Source organism: Amphiura filiformis, chromosome 2, assembly GCF_039555335.1.
Source record: "Amphiura filiformis chromosome 2, Afil_fr2py, whole genome shotgun sequence".
NCBI classification, from domain to species: domain Eukaryota; kingdom Metazoa; phylum Echinodermata; class Ophiuroidea; order Amphilepidida; family Amphiuridae; genus Amphiura; species Amphiura filiformis.
In genome coordinates, this window is record NC_092629.1 from 5,508,104 (window position 1) to 5,535,777 (window position 27,674).

General features: G+C 36.8%; 2 protein-coding genes across 2 annotated transcripts; both read right to left on the bottom strand.

The window, feature by feature from the left end:
- Nucleotides 1-15,332: 15,332 nt before the first annotated feature.
- LOC140137853 (uncharacterized) lies at nt 15,333-16,178 on the bottom strand. The gene has a single exon (XM_072159654.1). The coding sequence runs from the start codon at nt 16,176-16,178 to the stop codon at nt 15,333-15,335; it is 846 nt and encodes a 281-aa protein (XP_072015755.1).
- Nucleotides 16,179-16,267: 89 nt separating this feature from the next.
- Nucleotides 16,268-16,612, bottom strand: LOC140137862 (uncharacterized). Its single transcript, XM_072159667.1, has one exon. The coding sequence runs from the start codon at nt 16,610-16,612 to the stop codon at nt 16,268-16,270; it is 345 nt and encodes a 114-aa protein (XP_072015768.1).
- Between the last annotated feature and the right edge of the window lie 11,062 nt (nt 16,613-27,674).

The window sequence follows — 27,674 nt, forward strand, 5'->3', positions numbered from 1 at the left end:
AGTAGATAGTTTACCATGCTATCAGCAGTAGATAGCTTACCATGCTATCAGCAGAAGATAGCTTACCATGCTATCAGCAGTAGATATCATACCATGCTATCAGTAGTAGATAACGTACCATGCTATCAGCAGTAGATAGCTTACCATGCTATCAGCAGGAGATGGCTTACTGTGCTATCAGCAGTAGATAGCTTACCATGCTATCAGCAGTAGATAGCTTACCATGCTATCAGCAGTAGATAGCTTACCATGCTATCAGCAGTAGATAGCTTACCATGCTATCAGCAGTAGATAGCTTACCATGATATCAGCAGTAGATAGCTTACTATGCTATCAGTAGTAGATATCTTATTATGCTGTCAGCAGTAAGTAGATAGCATACCATGCTATCAGCAGTAGATAGCATACCATGCTATCAGCAGTAGCATCATGCTATCAGCAGTAGATGGCTTACCATGCTATCAGCAGTAGATAGCTTACCATAGTATAAGCAGTAGATAGTTTGCCATGCTGTCAGCAGTAGACACGTTTAGCTTACAATGCTATCATCAGTAGATGGCTTACCATGCTATCAGCAGTAGATAGCTTACCATGCTATCAGCAGTAGATAGCTTAACATGCTATCAGCAGTAGATAGCTTTACATGCTATCAGCAGTAGATAGCTTTACATGCTATCAGCAGCAGTTAGCTTATTATGCTATCAGCAGTATATAGCTTACCATGCTATCAGTAGTAGATAACTTACCATGCTATCAGCAGTAGATAGCTTACCATGCTATCAGCAGTAGATAGCTTACCATGCTATCAGCAGTAGACATAGGGCCTGCACTTTGGCTCGTTTTTTGCAGGTTTACATGGTCCAATAATCACAAGATGACTGACATGTGGTAACAAAGGAAGCAGTCACTGCAATTTGATTATGTCCCATATGATTGGCCATTCAAGACACCCATGTGAATATACTATAGCGGCCTTTTCAAAATATTATACCTGTTTGCTTGATTGCATTGACAATACCCGGGAACAATAGGCCTACACACAGTATATGCTTTGGACAAACCTTTTACAATAAGCATGATAAGTGATGATGTGACCTCCAGATTTATACATCGTTCGTCTCGCACACTGACAACATTTGATTGAATGGACTGTAGGCTACTGCGTCGTGATTACGGTGAAGGACACTTTTCAAATCCTTTGTTTGGAGCCAATCAATAAAAGCATGCAGGGCCTCTATACCCATGCACAGTTTATCCCTTACATAACCTTCTGGCAAAGTTATGTAATGATCGGATTAATACTATATATATAGCAGTAGGTAAAAACAAGTTTTGAATAATCCGCGCTACAAAGTCCCATTCAGTGATCCCAGCGATTATGTTTTGCCTTAGACACACGGCTTTCGGCTGAACCACTGCACTAGCAAGCTTTGTTAGCACATCTATGACAATGACGAAAGGTACAAAATCAGCCATATAAGGCATTTAGATAGCAGAAGACACCAAATGACCAAATTGGTGTTTTATGACCTTTGACATTCTTTTGTGGCGAGTGACATGGTCTTTCAATTCACGCCGAGTGTCCTTGACAGGTTTGACTATGCTTCAGTGGTCATGAAAGAATTCAAAAGATAACCTCTGCCCCAATAATCCCAAGCAATTGTCTGAAACTGCTCCTCGGATCATAAGAACTCAGTCCTCAAATGATAGTCATAGTAATGTCCAAAATATAAAAATTACTGACTATCATTGAAGACCGAGTTCCGCAGTCTAGTATCCAAAATCTGAATTTTGATGATTTTTACGATCGTCGGGATGAAAAAAATCAAAAAATCACTGAATATTCCTTTAGTTCCCCTCTCCTTACCCTGGCAATATAAATCAAAGAAAAATAAATAAAACAAGAAAAGAAAAAAAAAAGACAAAGAAAATAAACCAAATTAAAGACTTAATGTACGATCATTATAATACTCAAAATGCTGAAATAATACTATATTATTTTTGTCAAATATTGTGTCCACACTTAAATATCATTATGTTAAAATATTTGAACCCAGCAAACACAGAAATGTTCTTAAAATGTTTTTTTAAAACCTGTTAATAACATTTAAATGTCGGGTTATATAAAGGTCATGAAAACGTTTTTAAAATGCTGAAATAATACTAGTAATAATTATCGGGAATGGTTTCTGTTAATTTTGAGCTGAAATAATAAGGTAAAGTGAAAGAAACACTGCTTGTTATTTTGGCCGTTTAACACGCAGTTCTATGGGAGGACATTATGACTTTATGTCGAACTTTGCTCTATTTACCTACAAACACAAGCAATTTGGCTGATTCCATTTAGGTGCAAGTTGTACACATTACAAATATGCTAAAAAATCAGGTTTGAAAAAAATTAACCAAATTCATATTATAAGATCGTATTATGACTTTAAGGGATCTGGAATGAGCGTTTCGATAGTATTTTTTGTGGGACATGAGAGCACATCAGACATATCGAATTGCATTCTGAATACGAAGAATGTCTTTCTGATATCAAATAAATTTCATTGAAATTTATGATATAATACAAATTTTATGACAAATTATTAAAATTTGATATTTTTCACATTTTTGATATATAACAGTCCTCGAAGTAAATATCATAAATCTAATGATATATTCTTAAACAGTCCCTGGTATACCATACATGTATAGTCCTATGTATAGTAATTTTGCTTTATCTGTTTTGTGCTGTTTAAACAAATAGTTAAACATAATTTCCATAAAATGTAAGCTGTTACTGTCAGATATGTCCCCTTTTAATTTTGAGCAGAACAAGTGAGGTAAAGCAAAGAAAATTGGAATTTACTACTACTACTACTAGCGCCAAAGAATGTTATACGATTGTAAAACGGTACGATCCTTTAGGGTGTGTGTGTGTAGGTGTGCGTATGTGTGTCCTGCACGCGTATTTTTTTCTGTAACTATAATGGGACGCAATACGATACCGGTATGTTATAAGAATCAAACTTACAAGAAAATGGCTCTTGTCAAATCCTACAATTCTGTCAGAGAAAATATGCATATTTGCATTAAATTTTTAATTAATTGACATAATTGATTAATTAATAAATATTTTATTTAATGATTTATCATAATTCCAAACATGTCAAACAATGTGTCAAATTAAAGCTAATGAAATGCTTTATAAATTGGTCAGATAGAGCACATTTTGCAGAATGCATTTATTATTTTAGTTACATGACTCCAAACATTCTATTCCAATTTTTTGCTATACACGCATAGGAGCTGTACTTTTAAAATCCGCGCCTAATCAATAATAATAGTCTTTCACTCCATTGTCAAACCTAGAGTGTGATGGTTTTGTAGCAGATGACAGTGCTAATTCAAGCCTGTCAAGGTCAGTTAGTAGCCACTTGCTGAATGGATGGCCATTATCAGCTATCAAAGAGATGCCTTGTGCAGCTGCCAATCACAGTAGAGGTTTGATAACATTTTGTTAAAAACCCAAATGTGATATAAGGACAAAGCTGTGCATGTTGGTACTTAATTGTTTGGATTCTTATGTTGAAATGCCCTTGTATTAGTATTTTTATGTGTAGTGTATATTGTTCATAAATTATATAGCTTTTAAATTATGGGCATTTTTGCTCTGTTGCACTGTACCATTATGGAATATGAGCAAATCAATTACCGACACAAGCAGGTATACAGTGCATTACTTTATTTTTATTTCGTATCTCAGGAGCACAGCTCACTTGGTAAGGCATCAGAATTTTGTTCACGAGCGCTTCGAACTTTAAATCGGAAGGTGGTGAGTTCGAGCCTCATCACGGTCACATTAATTTTATAAACCAAATATTGTTCGAACTTTTCATATTTGTTTTTCTTTTATTGTTTCTTTTCTTTGTCTTTTTTTTTCTTGTTTTATTTATTTTTTTCTTTATTTTTCTTTGATTCATATTGCCAAGGTAAGGAGAGGAGGGAACTAACGGCCCATTCAGTGATTTTTTCATCCGGACGATCGTAAAAATCATCAAAATTCAGATTTTGTACTGCGGAACTCAGTCTTCAATGATACAGGGTGTATCAAAATTAAGTATACAGTTTGAAAAATGCCGCTAGATTAAAAAATATGAGGTCTGTGGTCAAAATTCTCTAGTTGATAACTAAATCAACATCTTGTCCTGCAATAGCTGAAAAATCACTGGCGTGTGACCAATAATAAGGATTTGATGGCTACTTTTGTGAACCGAGCACAAAAAGCAGTTGCGCGAAGTCAATAAAAATCAAAACAACATACAAATCACAAAACAGTCTCACCACTTTCTTTACTGTTTACAGTAATGACAGTTTTAGTCTTGGTCTTCCACATGCCCACAATTCTTCTGTAAGCAGATTTCGGCTCTTTTCAACATGGCGTTTACACCACGTCTAATGAGAGGTCTGTCCTGCCTGAGACTGTCAACTTGTGCAATTATGTGTCTCTCAAGTTCATCAAGGTCTACAGGAGGACTTGTGAAAACATTTGATACAAACTCTGCTTCATCGCCAATGATGAAACCTTCCAGGAAACGTAGTGGACAGGCAAGAAGCCACTGACAGAACACAGTGCGACGTTGGTGATCGGCTTGCTAAAGTTGATGTCTCCTTATCGTCTGATAGGAAATCGCAAGTCATAAACAAGTTATTCTGTTAAAGGTTGCAGATGGTAATCCAAGTCCATTCCCACGGCAGCTAATTTGACCTCCTGTTTGCCCCGCCTGCAGAGTGTTACGGACTGCTAGGATATTAGCTGCAGATCTTCCAGTTCGGGGGCGACCACAATGTCCTCTGTTCAAATTATGACTCGTTTCAGTTATCTGATACTTCGCAACATTTTTGTAAATAGCGCCACGTGAAGGGAATGTGCATTTGGGTACTGCTGACGGAATCTCCGAAGCACTTCTGCTGGACTCTGGGTGCGATGGTACACTGCAACAAGGAAGGCTCTTTGCTCTGGCGTGTACTGTGGTGTATCCATTTTAATGTTGCTATTCTCCTTGTCAAGTAAAACCTAGCATAATTATGTAAGGAGATAGTTGCCCAGATTTACTAAAAGTCACGTGTTATGTAACTCACACATGCAATGGATTTGAACCCTAACAATGAGGACAAATGATCTGTACACCTGCAGGTTTCTCTTGGCTGCACAACAATAACAAGCACCTGGCATTAAAACCAAATTGACTTCGCGCAACTGCTTTTTGTACTCGGCTCACAAAAGTAACCACCAAATCCTTATTAATGGTCACACGCCAGTGATTTTTCAGCTGTAGGAGGACAAGATGTTGATTAAGTTATCAACTAGAAAATTTTGACCAAAGACCTCATACTTTTTAATCTAGCGGCATTTTTCAAACTGTATACTTAATTTTGATACACCCTGTATAGTAGTCAGTAATAATCTTTTGGTCATTATATGACTATCATCATTTGACGACTGAGTTCTTATGATACATCATCCGAAAAGCAGTTTCAGACAATTGCTTGGGATTGTTGGGGCAGAGGTTATCTTTTGAATTCTTTCATTACCACTGAAGCAGAGTCAAACCTGTCAAGGACACTCGGCGTGAATTGAACTGACCATGTCACTCGCCACAAAAGAATGTCAAAGGTCATAAAACATCAATTTGGTGTCTTCTGCTAGTGGTTCAGCCAAAAGCCGTGTAGGCCTATTTAAGACCAAAATAATGCATTTACGTGAATCTGTAATTACAGACAGTATATAAATTAGCTACATGTAGGCCTATTTGAATGGGGCTTCAACTTCGTCGATACTGCCGTTTTCTTGGGGTTTTTGCCAATTTTTTTCATTAAAATTTTTTATAAAAGTAACAATTTGATTTTTTTTTCACTTTCGCTGGGATCACTGAATTGGGCTTTGCAACGCGATAGGCCTATATTCAATACTTGTATTCACCTACTGTTATAGCATTAGTCCGATTATTACACAACTTCGCCAGCGTATTCAAGACATGCAAATAATCACCTAGATTATGACGTAGCATACCGTAAATATGGCGGAGTACTCAAATTCATTCAACAAAAGCATGATTACAAGCTATTGCAATCTACCGCGACAGCTCGTCTCACACACATAACAAATGCACTATACGATCAAATAGGTTGACGACAACGTTTGATTGAATGCACTGCATTGCGCCATGATTACGGTGAAGGACACCGGTTCAAATCCTATGTATGGAGCCAATCAATAATTTCACGCACATCCTCTATTATTGCCAAATTATTGCCCGGGATGAGTACACACTGTAAAAGAGCTATTGTTATAATGTTTGATGAAATCGTGTTTAACTATTAGCTTAAGAACGGCACAATACAGATAAAGCAGACAGATTTACTACATGTGGTACATGTATACATAATAGGGAATGTGTGTGAGTCGAGTATTACCTAATTATAATAGGGGCGTATTCAAAAATGAATTCACGCCCCTTTCAAATGTCGAGCCAAAGTGCAGGCCCTATGATAGCTTACTATGCTATCAGCATTAGATAGCTTACCATGCTATCAGCAGTAGATAGCTTACCATGCTATCAGCAGTAGATAGCTTACCATGCTATCAGCAGGAGATAGCTTACCATGCTATCAGCAGTAGATAGCTAACCGTGCTATCAGCAGTAGATAGCATACCATGCTATCAGCAGTAGATAGCTTACCATAGTATAAGCAGTAGATAGTTTGCCATGCTGTCAGCAGTAGACACGTTTAGCTTACAATGCTATCATCAGTAGATGGCTTACCATGCTATCAGCAGTAGATAGCTTACCATGCTATCAGCAGTAGATAGCTTAACATGCTATCAGCAGTAGATAGCTTTACATGCTATCAGCAGCAGTTAGCTTACCATGCTATCAGCAGTAGATAGCTTACCATGATATCAGCAGTAGATAGCTTACCATGCTATCAGCAGGAGATAGCTTACCATGCTATCAGCAGTAGATAGCTAACCGTGCTATCAGCAGGAGATAGCTTACCATGCTATCAGCAGTAGATAGCTAACCGTGCTATCAGCAGTAGATAGCATACCATGATATCAGTAGTAGATAACGTACCATGCTATCAGCAGTAGATAGCTTACCATGCTATCAGCAGTAGATAGCTTACCATGCTATCAGCAGTAGATAGCTTACCATGCTATCAGCAGGAGATAGCTTACCATGCTATCAGCAGTAGATAGCTAACCGTGCTATCAGCAGTAGATAGCATACCATGCTATCAGTAGTAGATAACGTACCATGCTATCAGCAGTAGATAGCTTACCATGCTATCAGCAGGAGATGGCTTACCGTGCTATCAGCAGTAGATAGCTTACCATGCTATCAGCAGTAGATAGCTTACCATGCTATCAGCAGTAGATAGCTTACCATGCTATCAGCAGTAGATAGCTTACCATGATATCAGCAGTAGATAGCTTACTATGCTATCAGTAGTAGATATCTTATTATGCTGTCAGCAGTAAGTAGATAGCATACCATGCTATCAGCAGTAGATAGCATACCATGGTATCAGCAGTAGCATCATGCTATCAGCAGTAGATGGCTTACCATGCTATCAGCAGTAGATAGTTTACCATAGTATAAGCAGTAGATAGTTTGCCATGCTGTCAGCAGTAGACACGTTTAGCTTACAATGCTATCAGCAGTAGATAGCTTACCATAGTATAAGCAGTAGATAGTTTGCCATGCTGTCAGCAGTAGACACGTTTAGCTTACAATGCTATCATCAGTAGATGGCTTACCATGCTATCAGCAGTAGATAGCTTACCATGCTATCAGCAGTAGATAGCTTAACATGCTATCAGCAGTAGATAGCTTACCATGCTATCAGCAGCAGTTAGCTTATTATGCTATCAGCAGTAGATAGCTTACCATGCTATCAGTAGTAGATAACTTACCATGCTATCAGCAGTAGATATCTTACCATGCTATCAGCAGTAGATAGCTTACCATGTTATCAGCAGTAGATAGCTTACCATGCTATCAGCAGTAGATAGCTTACCATGCTACCAGCAGTAGATAGCTTACCATTCTATAGTATAGCTTACCATGCTGTCAGCAGTAGATAGCTTACTATGCTATCAGTAGTAGCTATCTTATTATGCTGTCAGCAGTAAGTAGATAGCATACCATGCTATCAGCAGTAGATAGCTCACCATGCTATCAGCAGGAGATAGCTTACCGTGCTAACAGCAGTAGATAGCTTACCATGCTATCAGCAGTAGATAGCTTAACATGCTATCAGCAGTAGATAGCATACCATGCTATCAGCAGAGATCGCTTACCATGATATCAGCAGTAGATAGCTTCCCAGCAAACACAAAAACGTTTTAAAAACGTTTTAAATAAGTTATATTTTGGCTTTTGGTTTAGGTAAAAACGTTTTAATAACATTAAAATGTCGGGTTATATAAAGGTCATGGTAACGTTTTAAAACGTTTTGTATGAAAACACACTACAACACTATTTTTTAAATGTTTTCAAAAAATGTTATTTTAAACTATTTTTGCAAACATTTTTGCCAAATATTTTGTCAATACTTAAATAACATTATGTTAAAATATTTGAACCCAGCAAACGCAGAAATGTTCTTAAAATGTTATTTTCAAAACCTTTTAATAACATTTAAATGTCGGGTTATATATATAAAGGTCATGAAAACGTTTTTAAACGTTATTGAAAATATTTTGGGCAAACATTTTTTGCAAAATATTTTTCAACCCCAAAATAACATTCTGTTTAGAATGTTTTGTATCACGTTTTCAAGAATGTTTTTGGAATGTTATTAAAACGTTTTTATAACCTTTATATAACCCGACATTTAAACCTTTTCTGTAAAATATTTTTGTTTGCTGAGCAGTAGATTATCAAAAAATGTTTTTTCAGGTTATGAAAACGTTTTATACTCTTAATATACCCTTTATATAACCCGACATTTAAACGTTTTCTGACAACCTTTTATAACCTTTTGCGAATGATGTCGAAAACGTTTTGTGTTTGCTGGGTTACTATCAGTAGTAGATATCTTATTATGCTGTCAGCAGTAAGTAGATGGCATACCATGCTATCAGCAGTAGATAGCTTACTATGCTATCAGCAGTAGATAGCTTACCATGCTAATAGCAGTAGATAGCTTACCATGCTATCAGCAGCAGCTAGCTTATTATGCTATCAGTAGTAGACTAGACAGCTATCAGCATGCTTTTAAACAAGTTTGGACAACTCATGTAATTTGCATAAATCCAAGATGGCTACTGGACACCATCTTGAAAATATAGTTGTTGAAACACTTGCAAAAAAAGTTTCAATAGAATGAGATATAATACCACTTCAAAGGGTTTTGGGGTGTCTAGAATGCACTTCATGTATTTTCTCAATTCAAGGTCAAGGTTATGTGCTAAAGGTCAGTTCATGGTCACATGCTAGATACATGGCCGTTACACCTGAACTGACTTTGTATCAAAAACAAAATGACACCAGAAATGGCATACAATGGCGAGAGTTGGTCAAAATTCCCATTTTTTGCAACCAAGCTAAAATTCTTCTTGGACCCCATGGGATTACAAATTAACGTAAAAAGTCGACAGGAAAAAACACTTACAGGTAAATGGACCATTACAAATGTACATATTTTTGTTATTTCAGTGAGTGTTTCCATGAACTAGACGAAAGAGTGTGGCCTATAAATAGCTACAACCTTCGCCTTTTGCTGCCAACATTGAATAAATTTTGACCTTGTTCTTATATGTATCAAAATGGTGTTTGCCGCAAAACGCCTCATTTACTCATATTGGATCACATATAATGTTTCATTTGGTAAAACAAGATAACATTTTTTGATACCAAAAAATAAATACCGGTACTGTATTTTTCTGGAATCAGGCAGGAGTAGGTGAAAAGCTCTATAGCGTACAAATAGAAATATCATATGTGGTGTGATCACACAAAATCATGTCTTAAATGTTTTTATTGTATTGCTCTTGATGTAATTTGTTGTAATGTGTGCAATTGTATGATATGTTTTATATGCCGTTTTTATTGTGTATTATATGTATGGCCTTTGTGCCACCTGGGAACCAAGGGAGAACAGTGCCAGTGCATTGATTGGTCACCCCATAAATAAATCAGTCTGAAGTCTTGACATATTCAAATTTCAGTTTTTTACATGATTGTATAAAGTATTTGCAAAGCTACATTTTGCAGAAAGTTGAAATTTATCGCTTAGTTCCAAAGAATTGTTTCCAAAACAGCTATTCAACAAAAGTAATTATTGTCTTTGTTTGGCCATATCTGAAATTCAATATATCCGACTTACAACTGATTTGCTTGATCACACCATCACATACAGTTATTTGTTTAATTATTGACAACATCAATAAGACACAACACATTCCTTGTAAATTTCTAACTAATTTATTATACAAAAGACAGCAATTATTACGAGATCTTCAGCATCAAACGCTCCTGGAGCACATCCTAGCGCTATTCATGGCATGTATTCCATTGATTGTGCTTCAGGTTCACAAAATGTTGAAGATATCTTAAATATGCCAAATACTTTTAACAACAAATTAGAAAGAATAAACAATTACAGGTATAAGCTCAAGTTCATGCAGTCTTCAAGCCATAGGCATAGATCCTGAGGGAGGGGGGATGGGAGATAAATCCTCCCAATATTTTTCCAGGGGGGATGGTGCATACAATCATCCCCCAATGTTGATGCCTGTATGTGGGTTTCTGACTAAATTAACCTCATATTTGGCCATTTTAGCCCCCCAAAATGCCACTTTTTGCACGCTACGCACAAATATTTGCAACTTTTGCACCATGTTTCATCATTTTAGCTTCAATATGGCAAAATTATTTGCTAGCTTTGCGCGCATTTGTACCATAAACTTATTTGTCTGCCAAAAGTCAATGGATTCACTATATTTCAAGAATTTTGTTCCAACCCCATCCCCAATGTCATAAAGAAATCTACACCACTGCTTCAAACACAAAATTGGTGGCACATGAAGTTTACCCAATGCATGCAATAAACTTTGGAAATGACTACATTTTGTTGGACCCTGAGGTACAGTCTACATGACTGAATGTCACTTGCATCCTTACTTGCTTACTTACTCAAAGGGGGATCCGATTTCTGGCATCTGGGCTAATTTTGGCCCTAAACTGGCCATAATTGCCATCCCAGAGGTCAAAGGTCATACGAAACAACATAATAAATATCAGGGGTCACCTTGGTGGTTGAGAACTGTCCTTGTATCACAGCAATGTGCTATTCTAGTTGAAATCATACACACTTGAATCGATGTAAGACATGAACTTAATTCTCCACACAGGGGGTGTAGATTTCAAATGGAGTCACTTTAATTTAAAGGAGGATTTCGTGCCGGATTTCGTGATCCTAGCATCCTCTTTTTATGACATTTTTTAGTAGATATCCTCAAAAAAAGATTATTCCCAAAATTTCAGTTGATTCCAATTTTGCGTTTGTGAGTTATGCATGATAATGTGTGTTACACTGCTCCCTAGGCCACTGTTGTAATTTCGTTCTGGTACACCAGAACGTAATTCAAATTTGACGATATTTTGACAAAACGAATTAATCTGCACGAAATTTTGGGCACATAAACATTATGTAGCCAGAGGTTTCCAGTGGTATAAAAATCTTAACTTTTTTGGGAAAAGTGGGGGGCAATATAAACTATCGGTCCATTTTTCCTATTCCACTCCGTATTAAACCAGATGACCTCTACAAACCCCTGCATGCTACGCTATAGGACCAGCAACAGCCGTCGGCGGTTTAGTGTTAAAATCGGGAAAATTGTAACAGTCACTATTTATGCAGAGGTCTATATGGATTTCATATATATTTGTACACTTCGTGTATTTTTTTCGTGAATTTTGATGGCTGTTATACACACCGACCGATTTTTTTTTGTACTAAAAATACTACAAAATCACCCATACCACAAAACACGCGACCTTGCATAGGACTGAGCTAGTCTCACAGTGCACCAGCAGCTCTCTGCAGAAAAACTGCCCTGGAAAAGGATTGCAGTGTCGCAGCAAATATGCTAAGGTGTCTGAACCTAGTTAACGGTTTATATTAACTAAATTTACCCTTTTTTACTTCAACAAGTATAAGCTCCGCCCATCAGTTTCAATTTGATAACGGTAAGATATTTCAGTAAGTTTTCAGGTCAAAATATCTCTGCTTGTCAGGTCACGTAAACTCAAGGTTATTGAACGCTGTTCTCCACATAGGATATTTTGGTTGATTCCAGTTTTCAGCGGGTATGATTTTATAATATTTTTACTACGTGGCATGATTATATATGCTGCTTTTTTGTTTATTTTAACAAATAGTGATTACTGTTACTTATATTTGTCTTTGGATGAACTACAGAAAACATATCAGTTACTATACTTTACGTTTCAGCGCATAAAAACTATTATATTGTTCCACTCTTTAAATACCAACCACCTACTCGTGTGAATAATGCTACAGTCTGAACTGATATGGTAAATGGTAGCAAGGTCGTCCTTCGGATAAGTTGCTGTTGAACCTGGTATATCATGGAAGGTCGTGGTTAACCCAAATTAATAGACGTTTGTGGGACAAAGGTCGCGCCTATGCACCACACAGTAGAAAGATTGAATTGGATAAGTAACCTCATATGAAATTCACACTCCCTGTGTGGAAGATTAGCAGGGGTGTAGCTGGGAAGGACAAACTGCCCCCAGAAAATTTTCAGGGGAAAAATGGGGATGGCAAAGAGTAAAGTGTGCTTAAATGACTAAAAATCGGACAAAAAATAGACAAATGGGTACAAAAATTTGGTCTTGCCCCTTCACACTAAAATCCTGGCTACGCTACTGAAGATTAGGGTCATGTATTCCATAGGGTGTATGGATTTTAACTGGAATAGTCCATTTAAAAATGTGAGATATGTAATAGATAGAAACAGGCAGGTTGAAATGGGGGGGTGAAAAATATTCTTGAAATATAGTGAATCCAGCACATTTTGACATATTTAATGTATGGCGCAAAAGTGGAACAAATTTGCACTTTGCACTTTTCAGGCTAAAATAATAGGCTATTCCACTTGAAATCCATAAACCCCCATGGAAGACATATGTTCTTAATCTTCCACACAGGGAGGTGAATTTCATAATTATATTGAAAAAAATCCATATAATAACTTAATAAGCTTGTTTGTGTCATATTTTGTATTTCCAAATAACCTCACCCTATATCCCAGCCCTGTGTGCTTATTTGACTACATGTATTTTCCTTCCATGCCAAAATGACAATTACATGAATATTATTATTGTGTGTTGAGTTTCATATGGCATGTATGGCTGGATAAGTAAGCGCAGCGGTTTGAAAAACCGGCCTCATCTGGCCTGAGTAGCTTGTATCGTCTCTCATACAAATATGTAAAACAATACAACTCATTTTTTGTTTAAAATATTACCGGTCTATATAAATCTGCATTTAACCTAACCTAATTAAAAAGCATCATTTAATTTCAATCAATCAATCAATCTTAGCGTAATATTAATCCACCCAACACGGGCTACTTGAGTTTGAAATTAGCTTGATGCCATGGACTCAACCGCATCGGATGCGCTGAGTCAAGAGGGCCACAGGAACCGTGACACGATTTCGGAACAAGATAAAAGTGACGTGAGTTACGAGCCGCGGCATGCCCAAATGGTTACCGAGGGTACTTGACATTTATTGGTGAAAAAGGTCCCCTGTAAGTATAGCATGACATACTGGCCTCATTTACTCTGTCTTGTTATACCTAACTTCTAGTTATTTCTTACACAACATAAGCTTATCATCTAAATTTGTAGGAACACCTTCCCAAGACTTGCCATGTTTGTTCTTGCATAAATTTGTATGCCTACATTATTGGCTTAACTGCAAACATGGTTCCAAATTGAATGTAGGGTCATTTTGTACAAGATTGGTTCCTGGTGTTTGTTATTGACAACTGCACATCAAAAGGGTTAAATAAAATGTGTGTGGAATAAATAATGAGAAAATACCTGGAAACCAGCTAAATTTCACTCCCAAGATCATCATTCAAAGAAGATATCTAAGCTATCCCAGAATCCTTTGCAACAAGATATTTCATCTCATTACATCAAATGACACTCCCATTACTTTTTGGACCGGGCCAGCATGAGCTGGCCTGGTACTTATTAGTGGGAAATAAAAAATTGTTGTTTCTAGAATATGAATAAGATAGAATTCGTAAAGAAAACAGGTGGACCTGGAGCAAGTTGTTTTGATAATGTTTAAACGTGTAAACATTAAAGTTGTATGTGAAGGGAATTTTTGTGTTGAAACAATGATGAAAAATTAACAGGTTGTTTAATTTTTTTAGGAATGAAATTAAACGTTGTTAAATTAATACAAGTCAGTCGCTCTGACAGTTACAGCATTCACCTTGAGTAATCTTTCATGTGTAGTTTCACTTGGGGTTACCAAGTTAAAGAGACTGCCATAGTCAAAGGTCACCATGGTCGAGGTCGGGACACGCTATTAGTATTACATGTACTACCCCCACTGGGTCACTTGCAGCTAGCATAGCAGTATGCGACTGTGAGTGAACCTGATAGATAGTGAGGGTCTAGTCTCCTTCACTATTTATACCATCGGACTACAAACTATCTTGGCAAAATTCACTTTAAAAGGGAAAGCCAGCCTCAATGTACAAGAGGTCTTGTAATTAGTTTGGGTCACCGTAAAAGGCATTTTTAGGATCACGCTTACATCCAATTTACATGACAGTCCTCCAAACCATCAATAATGAGAACATGCACACTGAAACAGCATGTTTCATTCATTACTCCAAATTGTTTCGTCTTTTTGTCTTTTCTGCTTTTTACCTATATGCCTATTATTAATATTAAGAAATACATTGCAGTTTTTAGTTTATTCGCTATATAAACCTCACCTTACGGACATTTATATTTTATATTAATTCGCAATGTATAGTTTACTACAGAATCAGAATCAGAATCAGAATCAGAATTTATTGACATTCACCATATAACAGGTATGGTCAAAATACAAGACAACACTAAACTACAACTAACACAATTTTTAAAATTACTATTATAAACTAGCACAATAATACTGTAACACTGAAAACTAATTAATCAATTTATTGATGATCGTAGATCAAATGCAGATTTAACATATTACACTTACACTTACACTTACAGGATTGATGGGATTAATTATAGGTTTAGGCCTTTCAGTACCCCATATCCATTTTCTTTCCAGTGCTGATCAATCTTTCCTTTAAACTGATTTGTAGTATTAACTCCAACAACATCTTCAGGAAGGTTATTCCACACATCTACCACTCGCTGGGAGAAGAAGAACTTCCTCAAATCCAAACCTTTCTTCAGCTGCCTTTTGAAGAGTTTGAATTTGTGACCCCTGGTGCCTGTGTTATGAGACATGGTGAAAAGCTGATCTGGGTGTATATCTTCCAAGCCGTTGAGAATTTTGAAGACCTCGATCAAGTCACCTCTCAGTCGCCTGATCTCCAAGGGATACAGGTTCAGTTCTTCAAGTCTTTCTTGGTAGGGCTTCTCCCTCAGGCTTGGAACCAGTTTGGTAGCTCTTCTTTGGATCTTCTCAATGGCTTTGATGTCTTTTACCAGGTAGGGGTTCCATGCCTGCACACAGTATTCTACGTGTGGGCGAATGTATGCCTTATACAAGATAGGGAAGCTCTCCTTGTCAATGTGCTTGAAAGTTCTCTTAATAATCCTCAGGCTAGTCATAGCTTTGTTGGCTGCCTTTGTGCATTGCAGACTTGGTGTGCAGTCGTCTGTAATGTATACACCTAGATCTTTCTCCTCTTTAGCTGTCATGATTTCTTCTTCCCCTAGAACATAGCTTCTCTCATTGTTGTTGATTCCCATGTGCATGCACTTGCATTTGGAGGCATTAAACCGGAGGAGCCACGTATCTGACCAATCTTTGAGATGGTTTAGGTCTTCCTGGATATCATCACCTCCTTTAGAGCTGTTCTTCTGGACCCTGTTGTAAAGCTTTGTGTCATCAGCAAACATCTTTGTTTTGGACGATACCACTTCTGGCAGATCATTGACATACAGGACGAAAAGGATTGGTCCCAATACTGAGCCCTGCGGTACGCCGCTTAGGACATCAGCCCACTCTGACGGTGCAAGCCTTTCCTTACTCCAACTTGTTGTTTCCTGTCTTGTAGGAAAGCTGCAATCCATTCAAGGATTTTGCCGGAGATACCATAGGCTCTCAGCTTTGACAAAAGCCTTTTGTGAGGGACTGTGTCAAAGGCTTTTGAGTAATCAAGGTATATAACATCAACTCCAAATCCTTCATCTAAGCTGTCTGTCACATCTTCTAAGGTGGTGAGCAAATTAGACATGCATGATCTTCCACTGGTGAACCCATGTTGATCCTCTGAAAGAAGGTTGTTCTGGTTTACATGCTTGAGTATAGCATCCCTCAGTAGTGACTCCATGATCTTGCAGGGTAATTAGCAACTACATGAACTGTATCATGATCGTTAGCACTCATAATTAAATGAAATTTGTTATTAACAAACATTGAATTGAAATCAAATATATCACTAAATTTATCAAACAAATTACCACGCAAGTCATTATAAAGCGAACAACGCATAACAAAATGGAATTCATCTTCAACCGTGTGAAAAAAAAAAAAAAAAGTACAAAGACGATTTTCAGGAGGAATTTTTGGTGAGGAATAACGGCCCTTTTCAATCATGAGTTGATGAGCGCTGATACGAAGTTTACAAAAAGCAGATCTTGCAGAGCGGTTCAAAAGCATAACATAATTCTCCATTGAAAATGTATCTTTGAACTGACAGTATGTTTGCAATTTAGGCGAGTGATTTAACCATAAGTTATCATACGTTGCTTTTAAACAAGAAACAATCACCGAATCAAAGTTATTCTTAGAAATAAGAATAGGTTTGTACCATATATCTTCTTTTTTAAGCAATCCCAAAATATTTTTAATTCCAGTAGACCAAGAAAATGACTCAATACTACATATAATAACTATTAGCTAGTGTCAAGCACATAAAGGACTGATAACTCACTACCATGACTACAAATACAATCTTCACTTTTAGACTGTATTTTTCTGATTGTGTTGATTGTTAGTCCGAAACTCCTGCGAAGCTATGGACACGGCATCTTACCTACTCCGTTTAAATAATAATCTACATTGTGTGTTTTCTCTTCAATCATTTTCATCATGTTGAATGTAATTTTATGAAGTGTCATTTTATTTATAATTAATAAATTAAGACAATAATTTGTTTATTTTCTATAAGTGCATGTCAAATGGGTACATTGTTCAATACTATAGGCCTATACATTTATAAATTATGCCCATATTATAGCTAGGACCTAAAAATGTTTATCCATAAAACGATACAGGATAGCATAGATAATTACTTGAACAATACTTGTAATTGTATATTCTAATTTCAAAACAATAACATCAACTGACCGCAGGTAATTGCGCAACTTGCAGAATATTAAAGGAAGATTACCGATATGTTTGCAGAATGATTTCTTTATCATCAATTACACGTACATCATTATATTTTATGTCCCAAATATAATTTCAGACCATCTCTTGCCATCAAATACTATCAAAGAAAAGAATATATCAAAAGCATTACTCATACTTCACACGGAATCAATACTGTCCCGGTCCATCCCTTTTTAAAGGGATTTTTATTACAGCTTGCCTTGAGAATCTAGACTGGCTAAACATGGGTCAATATAGTCAAGAATAATTTTGCAAGATCTGGATGTGCTCTGTTCATTGAGGTACATTTCCTCAATATGGACCCATGTTGCACAAGATAGCAAATCAGTACAGGAAATTGAAATGAAAAAAAAATGCATTGTGGGAAGTATAAGATATTTTCTCTGAACATCGAGGGATAGAATCTAGAGCGTTTTTTAATGTTTGCACAGCAAAAAGACGTCTTAAAGACCAATCATTATTGTATTCATAGTATTGTGAACAAATATATATGACACTTGGATCCATCACTTCAAACACGGGTGTGGTCAGTCAGAAATACACATATTATTGTTTGAAAACACATTACAAACAATATTCTTAAAATGTCATCAAAATGTTACTGTAAAATTTTTTTTTTTTTGCCAACATTTTTTGCCAAATATTTTGTCAACATTTAAATAACATAATAACAATACGTAAGAATATTTTACAGTAAGTTTTCAAAAAATGTTTTTGAATGCTATGAAAATGTTTTATTCCATTTATACACCCTTTATATAACCAGACATTTAAATGTTTTCTGGCAACCTTTTCTAACCCTTCGCAAGTAATGTTGAAAACGTTTTGTGTTTGCTGGGTAGTAATGTGTGAGGTGTCATTTTAAAGCCAAAAAATCAATCTAATTTCTATCTTGCACCTTGCTGCCATATAGGCTTCAACTTAAGTCCCAAATGTTTAGATATTTTCTGAAAGAGCTAGCAAGAACCACTGAACCAATACTGGGCTTGTTTGTACTCATTTTAATGCATTTTTCATGCTGATTCCAATTACGACCATGAAAATATAAAATTCTGACATTTTTGAATTTTTAAAGAAAATTTGGAATTTGTTGTGAGCAGTCCTCACCCTCAGGCCACACCCATGTTGAGATGGTTAAGCAATCTACATGTACATTTTTAATGCCAACTCCCATGTTGTAGTGGGTAATTCTAGGTAATTTTAAGTAATTCTTTTACATGTATAAGATATCTTTTGGAATTGAACACTTTGAAACCTATATTGTGTACACAGCTACATCATGACTTCAAATAATTAAAAGAATTCAGCTGTTTTCTCAGAACCATGCACCTACATTTTTGGTGAAAACGGTTGCGATTTGTTTGTCTTGACATGAGAATCAAGAAAAAAGTTGCCATTCCATTTGAAATTCATACTCCCTCTATGGAAGACTTGTACTTCAACACAGGAGCCTGCCCCCCAACTCAACTTCAAAGTTGGCAACCATGAGAGTTACCAAATCTTTCAAAGACCCCCTTTGCAATGATTTTTCATCAAATTTACCCCCCTTTTTCATACAAAATCAAGGACAAAATTTGGCTTTGGTAACTCTCATGGTTGCCAATTTTGGGTTGAGTTGGGGGGCTGGGCACAGGAGTGTGAATTTCAAATGAGGTTACCTGAACAAGTGACTCCATTTGAAAAACACACCCCCTGTGTGGGACATTAAGATCATGTCATCCATAGTGAGTATAGGGATTTCAACTGGAATGTCCCATTTTGGAGCAGACGACACTGAATGGGTGACTCCATTTGAAATTCACACTCCCTGTGTGTCAAGTCTTCCATAGGGGGTGTAGGGATTTCAACTGGAATAGCCCAATTAGCAGGCATCTATTGATATACACTCATTGCTGTCAAATTTGCTCTCATTTTTTTTTCTAGGATTCCATCTGCTCAAGTATTTTAGGATTCTAATAGCTGAAGTGCATTATACATTATATTGATATACATGTGAACTATGTTTTGAAAATTGATATAAAATTCATTCAAAACACTAACCCGTCAAGTAAATCTGAATTAATATAAACGTACTGTAATATTAAATACAAAATATGACATGTTTTAACAGATGCTGGATTCAACACAAATAAGGTCAACAGTACTCAACATTTGTTTTCTTTCCTCAAATAAGGCTAACAGCTTTTATACATATTTGGGTCCCATAATATTCACACATTATTTTCATATTTGTATATTGAAGTCCTCGTATTTTCAAGAGTGAAAGATTTTGTAATCGACCTTTGCAAAAGGACTTTTACAAAAAACACGGATCATCAAAACATATTCTGACAATAAATTCTGGCGATTCGAGTGTGTCTTCGACCACACAGTGGACACTGCATTCAATATGATGCATCAACTAAAGAGCAATGCGATAAATGATATTTGGTGTGAAAAATCATACCACCCACATGCACATCAAACGTGCGTTCCCAGTCCAGGGAGAAGGGTACTCGGTACAAATAACCATACAGGGACGTGCTGCAAACTTGGGTTGTATTTTTGGTCCATTCCATTTGTATATCAATGACACCTTCTAGGCCAATTTTGATATATGGCATATAAGGCATTTTTTCCCCAAAATTGTCTAAACTTTTTCGGAAAATGTTTGCCTCCCTGTAACTCATATGTCAGACAATATTGATATAAAATTGGATCGGTTGAGCCCATATTTATTGGTCGAGCTATGAGTTTTAAAATATTGGACGAGACGTAGTCGAGTCCAATATTTTACAACTCATAGCGAGACCAATAAATATTGGGCGTAAAGCATCCAATTTTATCATTATTATTTTTTGGATCCAATATTATCACAACTTGTTCAATTTGGCCTAAAATGATGGGTTAACATTTCTTGACAAATTGGTATTTCAAATAATCTCAGGGGCAAACTAGCCTCTACCCAAACCAAACTTGAGTACCCCCTAACCGAGAATGAACTAATTTTCAAAGATTTCTAGGTCTATTGGACTATTAAGCACTGCTATTCTAGTTGAAATCCATACACCACCTATGGAAGACATGACCATTATAGCCACCCACAAATTTCAAATGGGGTTACCTGAATGAGTGACTCCATTTGATATATGCACCCCCTGTATGGGAGATTCTATTACCCCCACGACCCATTATTCAAAATCGCGCACTGTGATTTGTTGAAACGCGTCACGTGACAGACCATTAATTAGCGATAAAGTGTCAAGGGCAATGAACTTTATGTTCTTCTCGCATCACAGCGCACTGCAAAGCGCGATGCAGTATATTAGCGTCGTTACGCATTCTACGCGAAGCATCACGCTTAGTTACGCGGTCACTTACGCTTTGGCTACGCGTAGGAGCTCCACCTTGATTTGCAGCATTATCCTTTACACGCAAATAATGTGTCCTCTGCAGTAAAACGTTTAAATAATGGGTTCGGCTGCGCCTCACCCATTATTTACGTTTTTACTGCCTTGGACACATTATTTTCGTAAAGGATAATGCATTACCCTTTATTTCTTAATTAAAGTCATGGCTTTATACTGGAATCTACCAAAAAAACGTTGACAACGTAAGGGGCTGTGCAATAATAATCAGCCCCGGGGTAAAATTTCGAACGGCTCGCCAAAAATCGCTTGCCCCCCCTCTTGGCCCGCCAAAAATCGCCCCCCTTCGCCCGCCAAAAATTCTTTTGCCCCCCCTTGAACATGCCAAATTTTGGGATCCCAAATTCCAAAATTTAAATGGTCTAGATGTATGTTGCGAGCGCAGCGAGCAGGAAAATTTGCATATTTAAGCGTTTCCGTACCGTTTTCCTAAGCCTTTTTAAAGCATTTTATTAAAAGGTGCCCGTGAATGCGTGCCAAAATCGCTGCCCCCCCCTCTCTCGGCTTGCCAAAATTGCTTGCCCCCCCTTTCGTCTCGCCAAAAATTTCTTGCCCCCCCAATTTTACCCTCCCCAGGGCTCATAATTATTGCACAGCCCTAAAGAAAGCAGCAAGTTTAAAAAGCCCCACCTCGGCTCACTTTTTGAAACTTGGTCCCATTTGTAAAACGTACTGATTTCCTGGGACTGATTTAAACTTTATCATAATATTATCAACTTCAAACATTTCCAGATGTGTATTGTGTCTTTAATGTCCCAATGCGATATTAATTTGTAAGATCAGAAAGGTTATAATCTTGCTCTTGCATGGTAAGCCAACATCCTATTATGTTTTGTTTTATAATATTAATTTCATGATTAATGATCGAATTAAATGAATAACAAGTAGGCATATAATGCCAGTCATGCTATTATTAAAACGTTATAACTTGTTGGAAACACTGTATTTTGTTTTAAAAAATAAAATAAAACGCCGATTTTCCTGTCGATGTTCAAAATGGGACCAAGTTTCAAAAATTGAGCCGAGGTGGGGCTTTTTAAACTTGCTGCTTTCTTTACGTTGTCAACGTTTTTTTGGTAGATTTCCTTTCTTTTTATGAATGAAGCCGAGTAGCTCCAAGCTTGAAAAGTCATCAGGTTACAAAGTACTCCATAAGACAAATAAAGCGAAAAATAGAAGTTTGAATAATATTATCCTTGATTTATGACAATAAAAATACGAGTAGGTCTATATGTAGCTAGACCTATAACTAAAATGTACGTGGTTCTTTGTAGCCCTGGGGCAATCTAGTTGGATATCCAAATTTCGCTGTTTGTGGTTCTTTGTAGCCCTGCAGGCAATCTAGTTGGATATCTCTATTGAGCGGCGGTTGTTGGCGGTCTTTCGCGGTTCGTGGTATTCCTTTATTCTTCAAGCCCTGTCCTCTATCGGGCTAATTTATTGTTTAAGCTTGTTGGATATCCATATTTCATGTGTGTGGTTCTTTTATTTCTTGGGCAATCTAGTTGGATATCCAAATTTCGCCGTTTGTGGTTCTTTTTTGTAGCCCTGCAGGCAATCTAGTTGGATATCTCTATTGAGCGGCGGTTGTTGGAGGTCTTTCGCGGTTCGTGGTTATAATTTTCCTTATCCTTCAAGCCTTGCCCTCTATCGAGGGCTAATTTATAGTAAAACTTGTTGGACATCCATATTTCGCGGTGTGTGGTTCTTTATAGCCCTGCGGGGCAATCTAGTTGGATATCCAAATTTCGCGGTTTGTGGTTCTTTGTATCCCTGCGGGGCAATCTAGTTGGATATTTCTATTGAGCGGCAGTTGTTGGCGGTTTTTCACGGTTTTAATTTGTAGGATATCCATATTTCAAGATTTGTGGTTCCTGAGTCCTGCGGGGCAATCTAGCTTTCGCGGTGTGTGGTTCTTTATAGCCCTGCGGGGCAATCTAGTTGGATATCCACATTTCGCGGTTTGTGGTTCTTTGTAGCCCTGCGGGGCAATCTAGTTGGATATTTCTATTGAGCGGCAGTTGTTGGCGGTTTAAATTTGTAGGATATCCATATTTCGCGGTGTGTGGTTCTTTATAGCCTAGTTGGATATCCAAATTTCGCGGTTTGTTGTTCTTTGTAGCCCTGCGGGGCAATATGGTTGAATATTTCTATTGAGCGCCAGTGTTTCTATTGAGCGCGGTTTGTGGTTTTAATTTGTAGGATATCCATATTTCAAGATTTGTGGTTCCTGAGTCCTGCTGGGCAATCTAGCTGGATATCCAAATTTCGCGGTTTGTGGTTCTTTGTAGCCCTGCGGGGCAATCTAGTTGGATATCCCTATTGAGCGGCGGTTGTCGGCGGTCTTTTGAGATTTAATTTTCCCTTTAATTTCGGGTGCCCCCTCCTCCACATCCCGAGGATGCTTTTCAATAATTTAAATTATACGGTGTCAAAAATTACTATTCCTTGGTATGATAATTTATCTTAACATGTTGACTTATATTGTTTGTTAAGTCAACTGGACGTGACAAAATATCCTGCTATGTAGACATTAATTTGTTGCTAAATTGACTTGGCATAATAAATTATTTCGCGAAGACGACATCCATTTTTTGTATGTCGACTTAGCATGATAATTTATCTTGCCATGTGGACTTGTTTGTTCAGTTGTCTTGGCGAGATATTTTATATCGTCATGTTGACATAATGCTGATAATAAGTCGACATGGCAAGATAATTATCTTGTCAAGTTGTGTCACATAGACACTTCCGTACTATATATGCTTGATAAATGTTATTTGGATATTATTTTTTCCTGCTGGCCTTCCATACTAGCGGAACAATTTTCCACACCTACAGAGTGTTTGTAATCAACCTACCGGGACGGTATGACAATTGTCATGTTCTACGATAGCTGAAGATGACAGAGAGTCAGGTCTCTAAATCGATTCAACAACCATTCATACATATCACAATCATGTTTTATTGGCCTTATCATGCGAATTTGCCCGTGGTAGGACACAATATATTTAAATGAGAATAACAATGAGTAACGTCGTATTGCATACCCTATAATACCTGATATAGTTTCTTGTGTTATTCAGATTTCTTTTAATCCTTGATGGTGTTGTATCACACTATGCTGTGTTTTTAAATAGGCCCTTAACACAATAAACAATTTCCCTGAGAATCAAACAACTTGCTTTAATAAAAATAATAATATCACAATAGGACTTGATGTTTAAAATTATGTTATCCTTGATTAATGACAATCAATTGTTTAATAAAACATTGAAAAAAAATCAGTTGGTCACCGGGTTTCGAACTCGGGATAGCGTATCTGGAGTCAAGCGCCCTAACCACTAGGCCACGGGCCTCTGCTGTAAATTACTGTGTCGAAATACAGCATTTATTATATAAATGGATGCGTCGTCCGATAAGAACAAAAGAATTGTGAAAAACTTGATTTTTTGGCGAATGGGGCTCAGAATTTGTATGTAGGGTATCTCAGAAACTGCTAGGGTATATTTGGAAGTGAATCTGAAAAAGTAGTGTGAAGGTGATAACCAGGTAGACCTGTAGCAGTGTCCAAAAATTCTGGATCCGTATGATTTGCAACTAATTTTCGCTATGAAATACCGCGTGAAATGGAAGCAAAAATATTTGTTTATTACGAACAATGATTGACTGTAGGATTGGTGGCCCTTTTGGAATTAATGAGTTGTCAAGATATTACACCTGGGACTGTAAATAACATTTACCATGGTTTTAGATACATTTTATCCCCAGCGAAAAATAACATCGAACAATAGAAGTCAAGTGTTTTAATGTTAGGTGTAAATATAGTCTCGCGGGAGCATCTGTTATTAGTCTTCTTTATCAGTCTTTTTTTTAAAAACTTGCTGGTCACGGCTACCGCGTGACTCTAATAGCCTGTTGAAGTTGACAATAATATGAAATTGTCAAATTGATCATTTCAATTAACTTGCAAAATTGGTATACAAAACAAACAAATAAATAATTAAACAGTTGCATTGAATATATGTGACGTCCCACTCCCATGTCAAAAGGAGACACTTTTGGGCAGGATCGTTACAATCGTAAATGGAGAAATAGCCAAAAATCTGCCCAGGGGCGATTTTTTTCACAATATGGGTTTTTTGCGAATTTGTGATGTTATTAATGTTTAAAATATTGTCTGATAGTTTCAGATCGGAATATAACTGGTATCTTGTATTTTTTGAGACATTTTTCAAGGTAAACCCTACTCTCAACATTGTCAATAATATTTTTAAAGGCCGATATCTCAATTTCCAATTTTATAATACCATAACTTACGAACTCAATATCTTCACTTAGGAATGTCCGATTTCATTGGGGAAAACGGCGTTGTGGAGCAAAATATCTCTATATTTAAGATATTTTCAATGTTTTTCATTTGTGACATAATCAGATTCAACTAGGTCAATGAGCAATTCCAATTGTAATCCTTACCCCTATGGATAACATGACCCTAATCTCATACACAAGGAGTGTAGATTTCAATTGGAGTCACCCATTATTCAGGTAACCCATTTAAATTTCACACTGCCTGTGTGGAAGGTTAAGAACATGTTTTCCATCTAAGGGGTGTATGGATTTCAACTGGAATAGCCGAAATGAAGGGGATTATCATCACCTTTACGCTGGCATGAGAATCGAACCCACAACCTTCCGTTTACTAGTTGGATGCCTTTGAATGATTACATTAGTACCCAATTCTAACCATTGTTTATCAGTGGAAGCTAGTAGCCTAATGGATAAGGCATCCAACTAGTCTACAAATCATATGCCGGTGCTGCATTTGCTGTCTTTTACTTCAGTTGTGTTGTGTGTCGGCCAAGTCTAGTTTAACACTTTGGGTTGGTCAACTATTTACTCTTTCCAGAATAAAATATACAGCAATTGTTCCACATTGGGCTCTTCCAGTTGAAATCCACACTACCCCTGTGGAAGATTTTGGAAATATGTTCCACAGGGGACGTATGAATTTCAAATGGAAATAGCACATTATAGGCAGCTCAATTTGAAACTCATGTTGAATCTTTCTGTGAGGGTGTATGAATTTTATATGAATGTATTTTTCTAAAATCTTCTACAGGGGGAGTGTGGATTTTACACGGAATAGCCCAATTTGTGCTTATGCAGGATGTGCAACCCCATTACCCATTATCAATACAAATTTAAACGCTGTTTTAAACCGAGGCCTAAAAAATTATATTGCTGAAAAAATAATAATCTGAAAAAATAGGGTCACATTTTTTTTTCTAATTTGATTTTTCGTTATGTGGTATAAAGTTTGCAATTCGTACTGCACAACTCTGATATATTTAATAGAATACAAGCCTGAAAAACCATATAAATGATTGTTTAAATTGGTATTTTGTGGTGAAATTGGGTTTTTTAAAATATTGTATGTGGCAAAATAATTAAAAAGAAAAAAAGTAAACCGACCGACTGACCCAAATTTAGGAACTTTAATGCAATACAAACTTTTTTTTTTCAGTCTAGGCCTTTTACAGAATGACCACATTATTCTTAAACAAATTGGTTAACTTTTGAGACTCAGTGTCCATAAATCTTTGGTCGACAAAAACAATCTTTTTGGCGAGTTTCTCTCAAATACAAAGGATGAAATTGCTTACAAGTAGTTGTATGAGTGGACAAGTATTTGTACGAGAAGCCATGTGGGAATTCTTACTACAATTCCAGGCCTCATTAAATCCACAATAATATTATTGTATAATTTTATCATCATACATATTATATAATATAAACACCTCAAATAAAGAAAGTACACTGTCATATAACTGTCCTACATCAAAACCTGATCTTGTTATGACAATTTAATTGATAAGACTGTGTGCAGAATCTTGTTATCTCCAATTTGATACCAAATTTGCTACCAAATACTCAAAATTGACCAAGTTTCTGAAAGTTGGTGCATTTTCAAAAGTTGTAAATCAAAATGATGCACACGGTTGAAATTACTAAGCGAGATCAAGCTTGCTTGCCCGGGATGGGCTCCTGCTGACTATCCCAAGTGCGGTACAATGCGTGGTTGATTCAACTGGATTCAACATGGATGAATGAAGGTTATGCACATCAAACTTGGGATGGTCCGAAGCCGGCACATCGTGGGCAAACAAATATGACTACCCTTAGCAATTTTGACCATGTGCATCGTTTTGATTTGCAACTTTTGAAAATGCACCAACTTTCATATATCGGTATCACTCTTTGGCAATAATGAAACTGAGAAAAAAACAAAACATAAGAAAATGGACATATAAAGGTTCATAACTTTGCAACCAAGTATTTATGAGAGCTAGGGATTCAACATCAGTAAGTGTAGGTACTGAGCAAGTTAGTAATTGTAGTAACTCATTTTTCAACATTTCCGACTTTGGCCTGAGTAGATCAGATCAGGTCACATCTGTATTATAATTAACCCCATGAGAACTACCTGCCGATTGGCCAAAATGAATATTGTGTCCAATTTTGAACCAATCAAGGAGAGTATTAATAAGATTGGATCATCTGCAAATGCAAATTTGCCAATAAATAGTT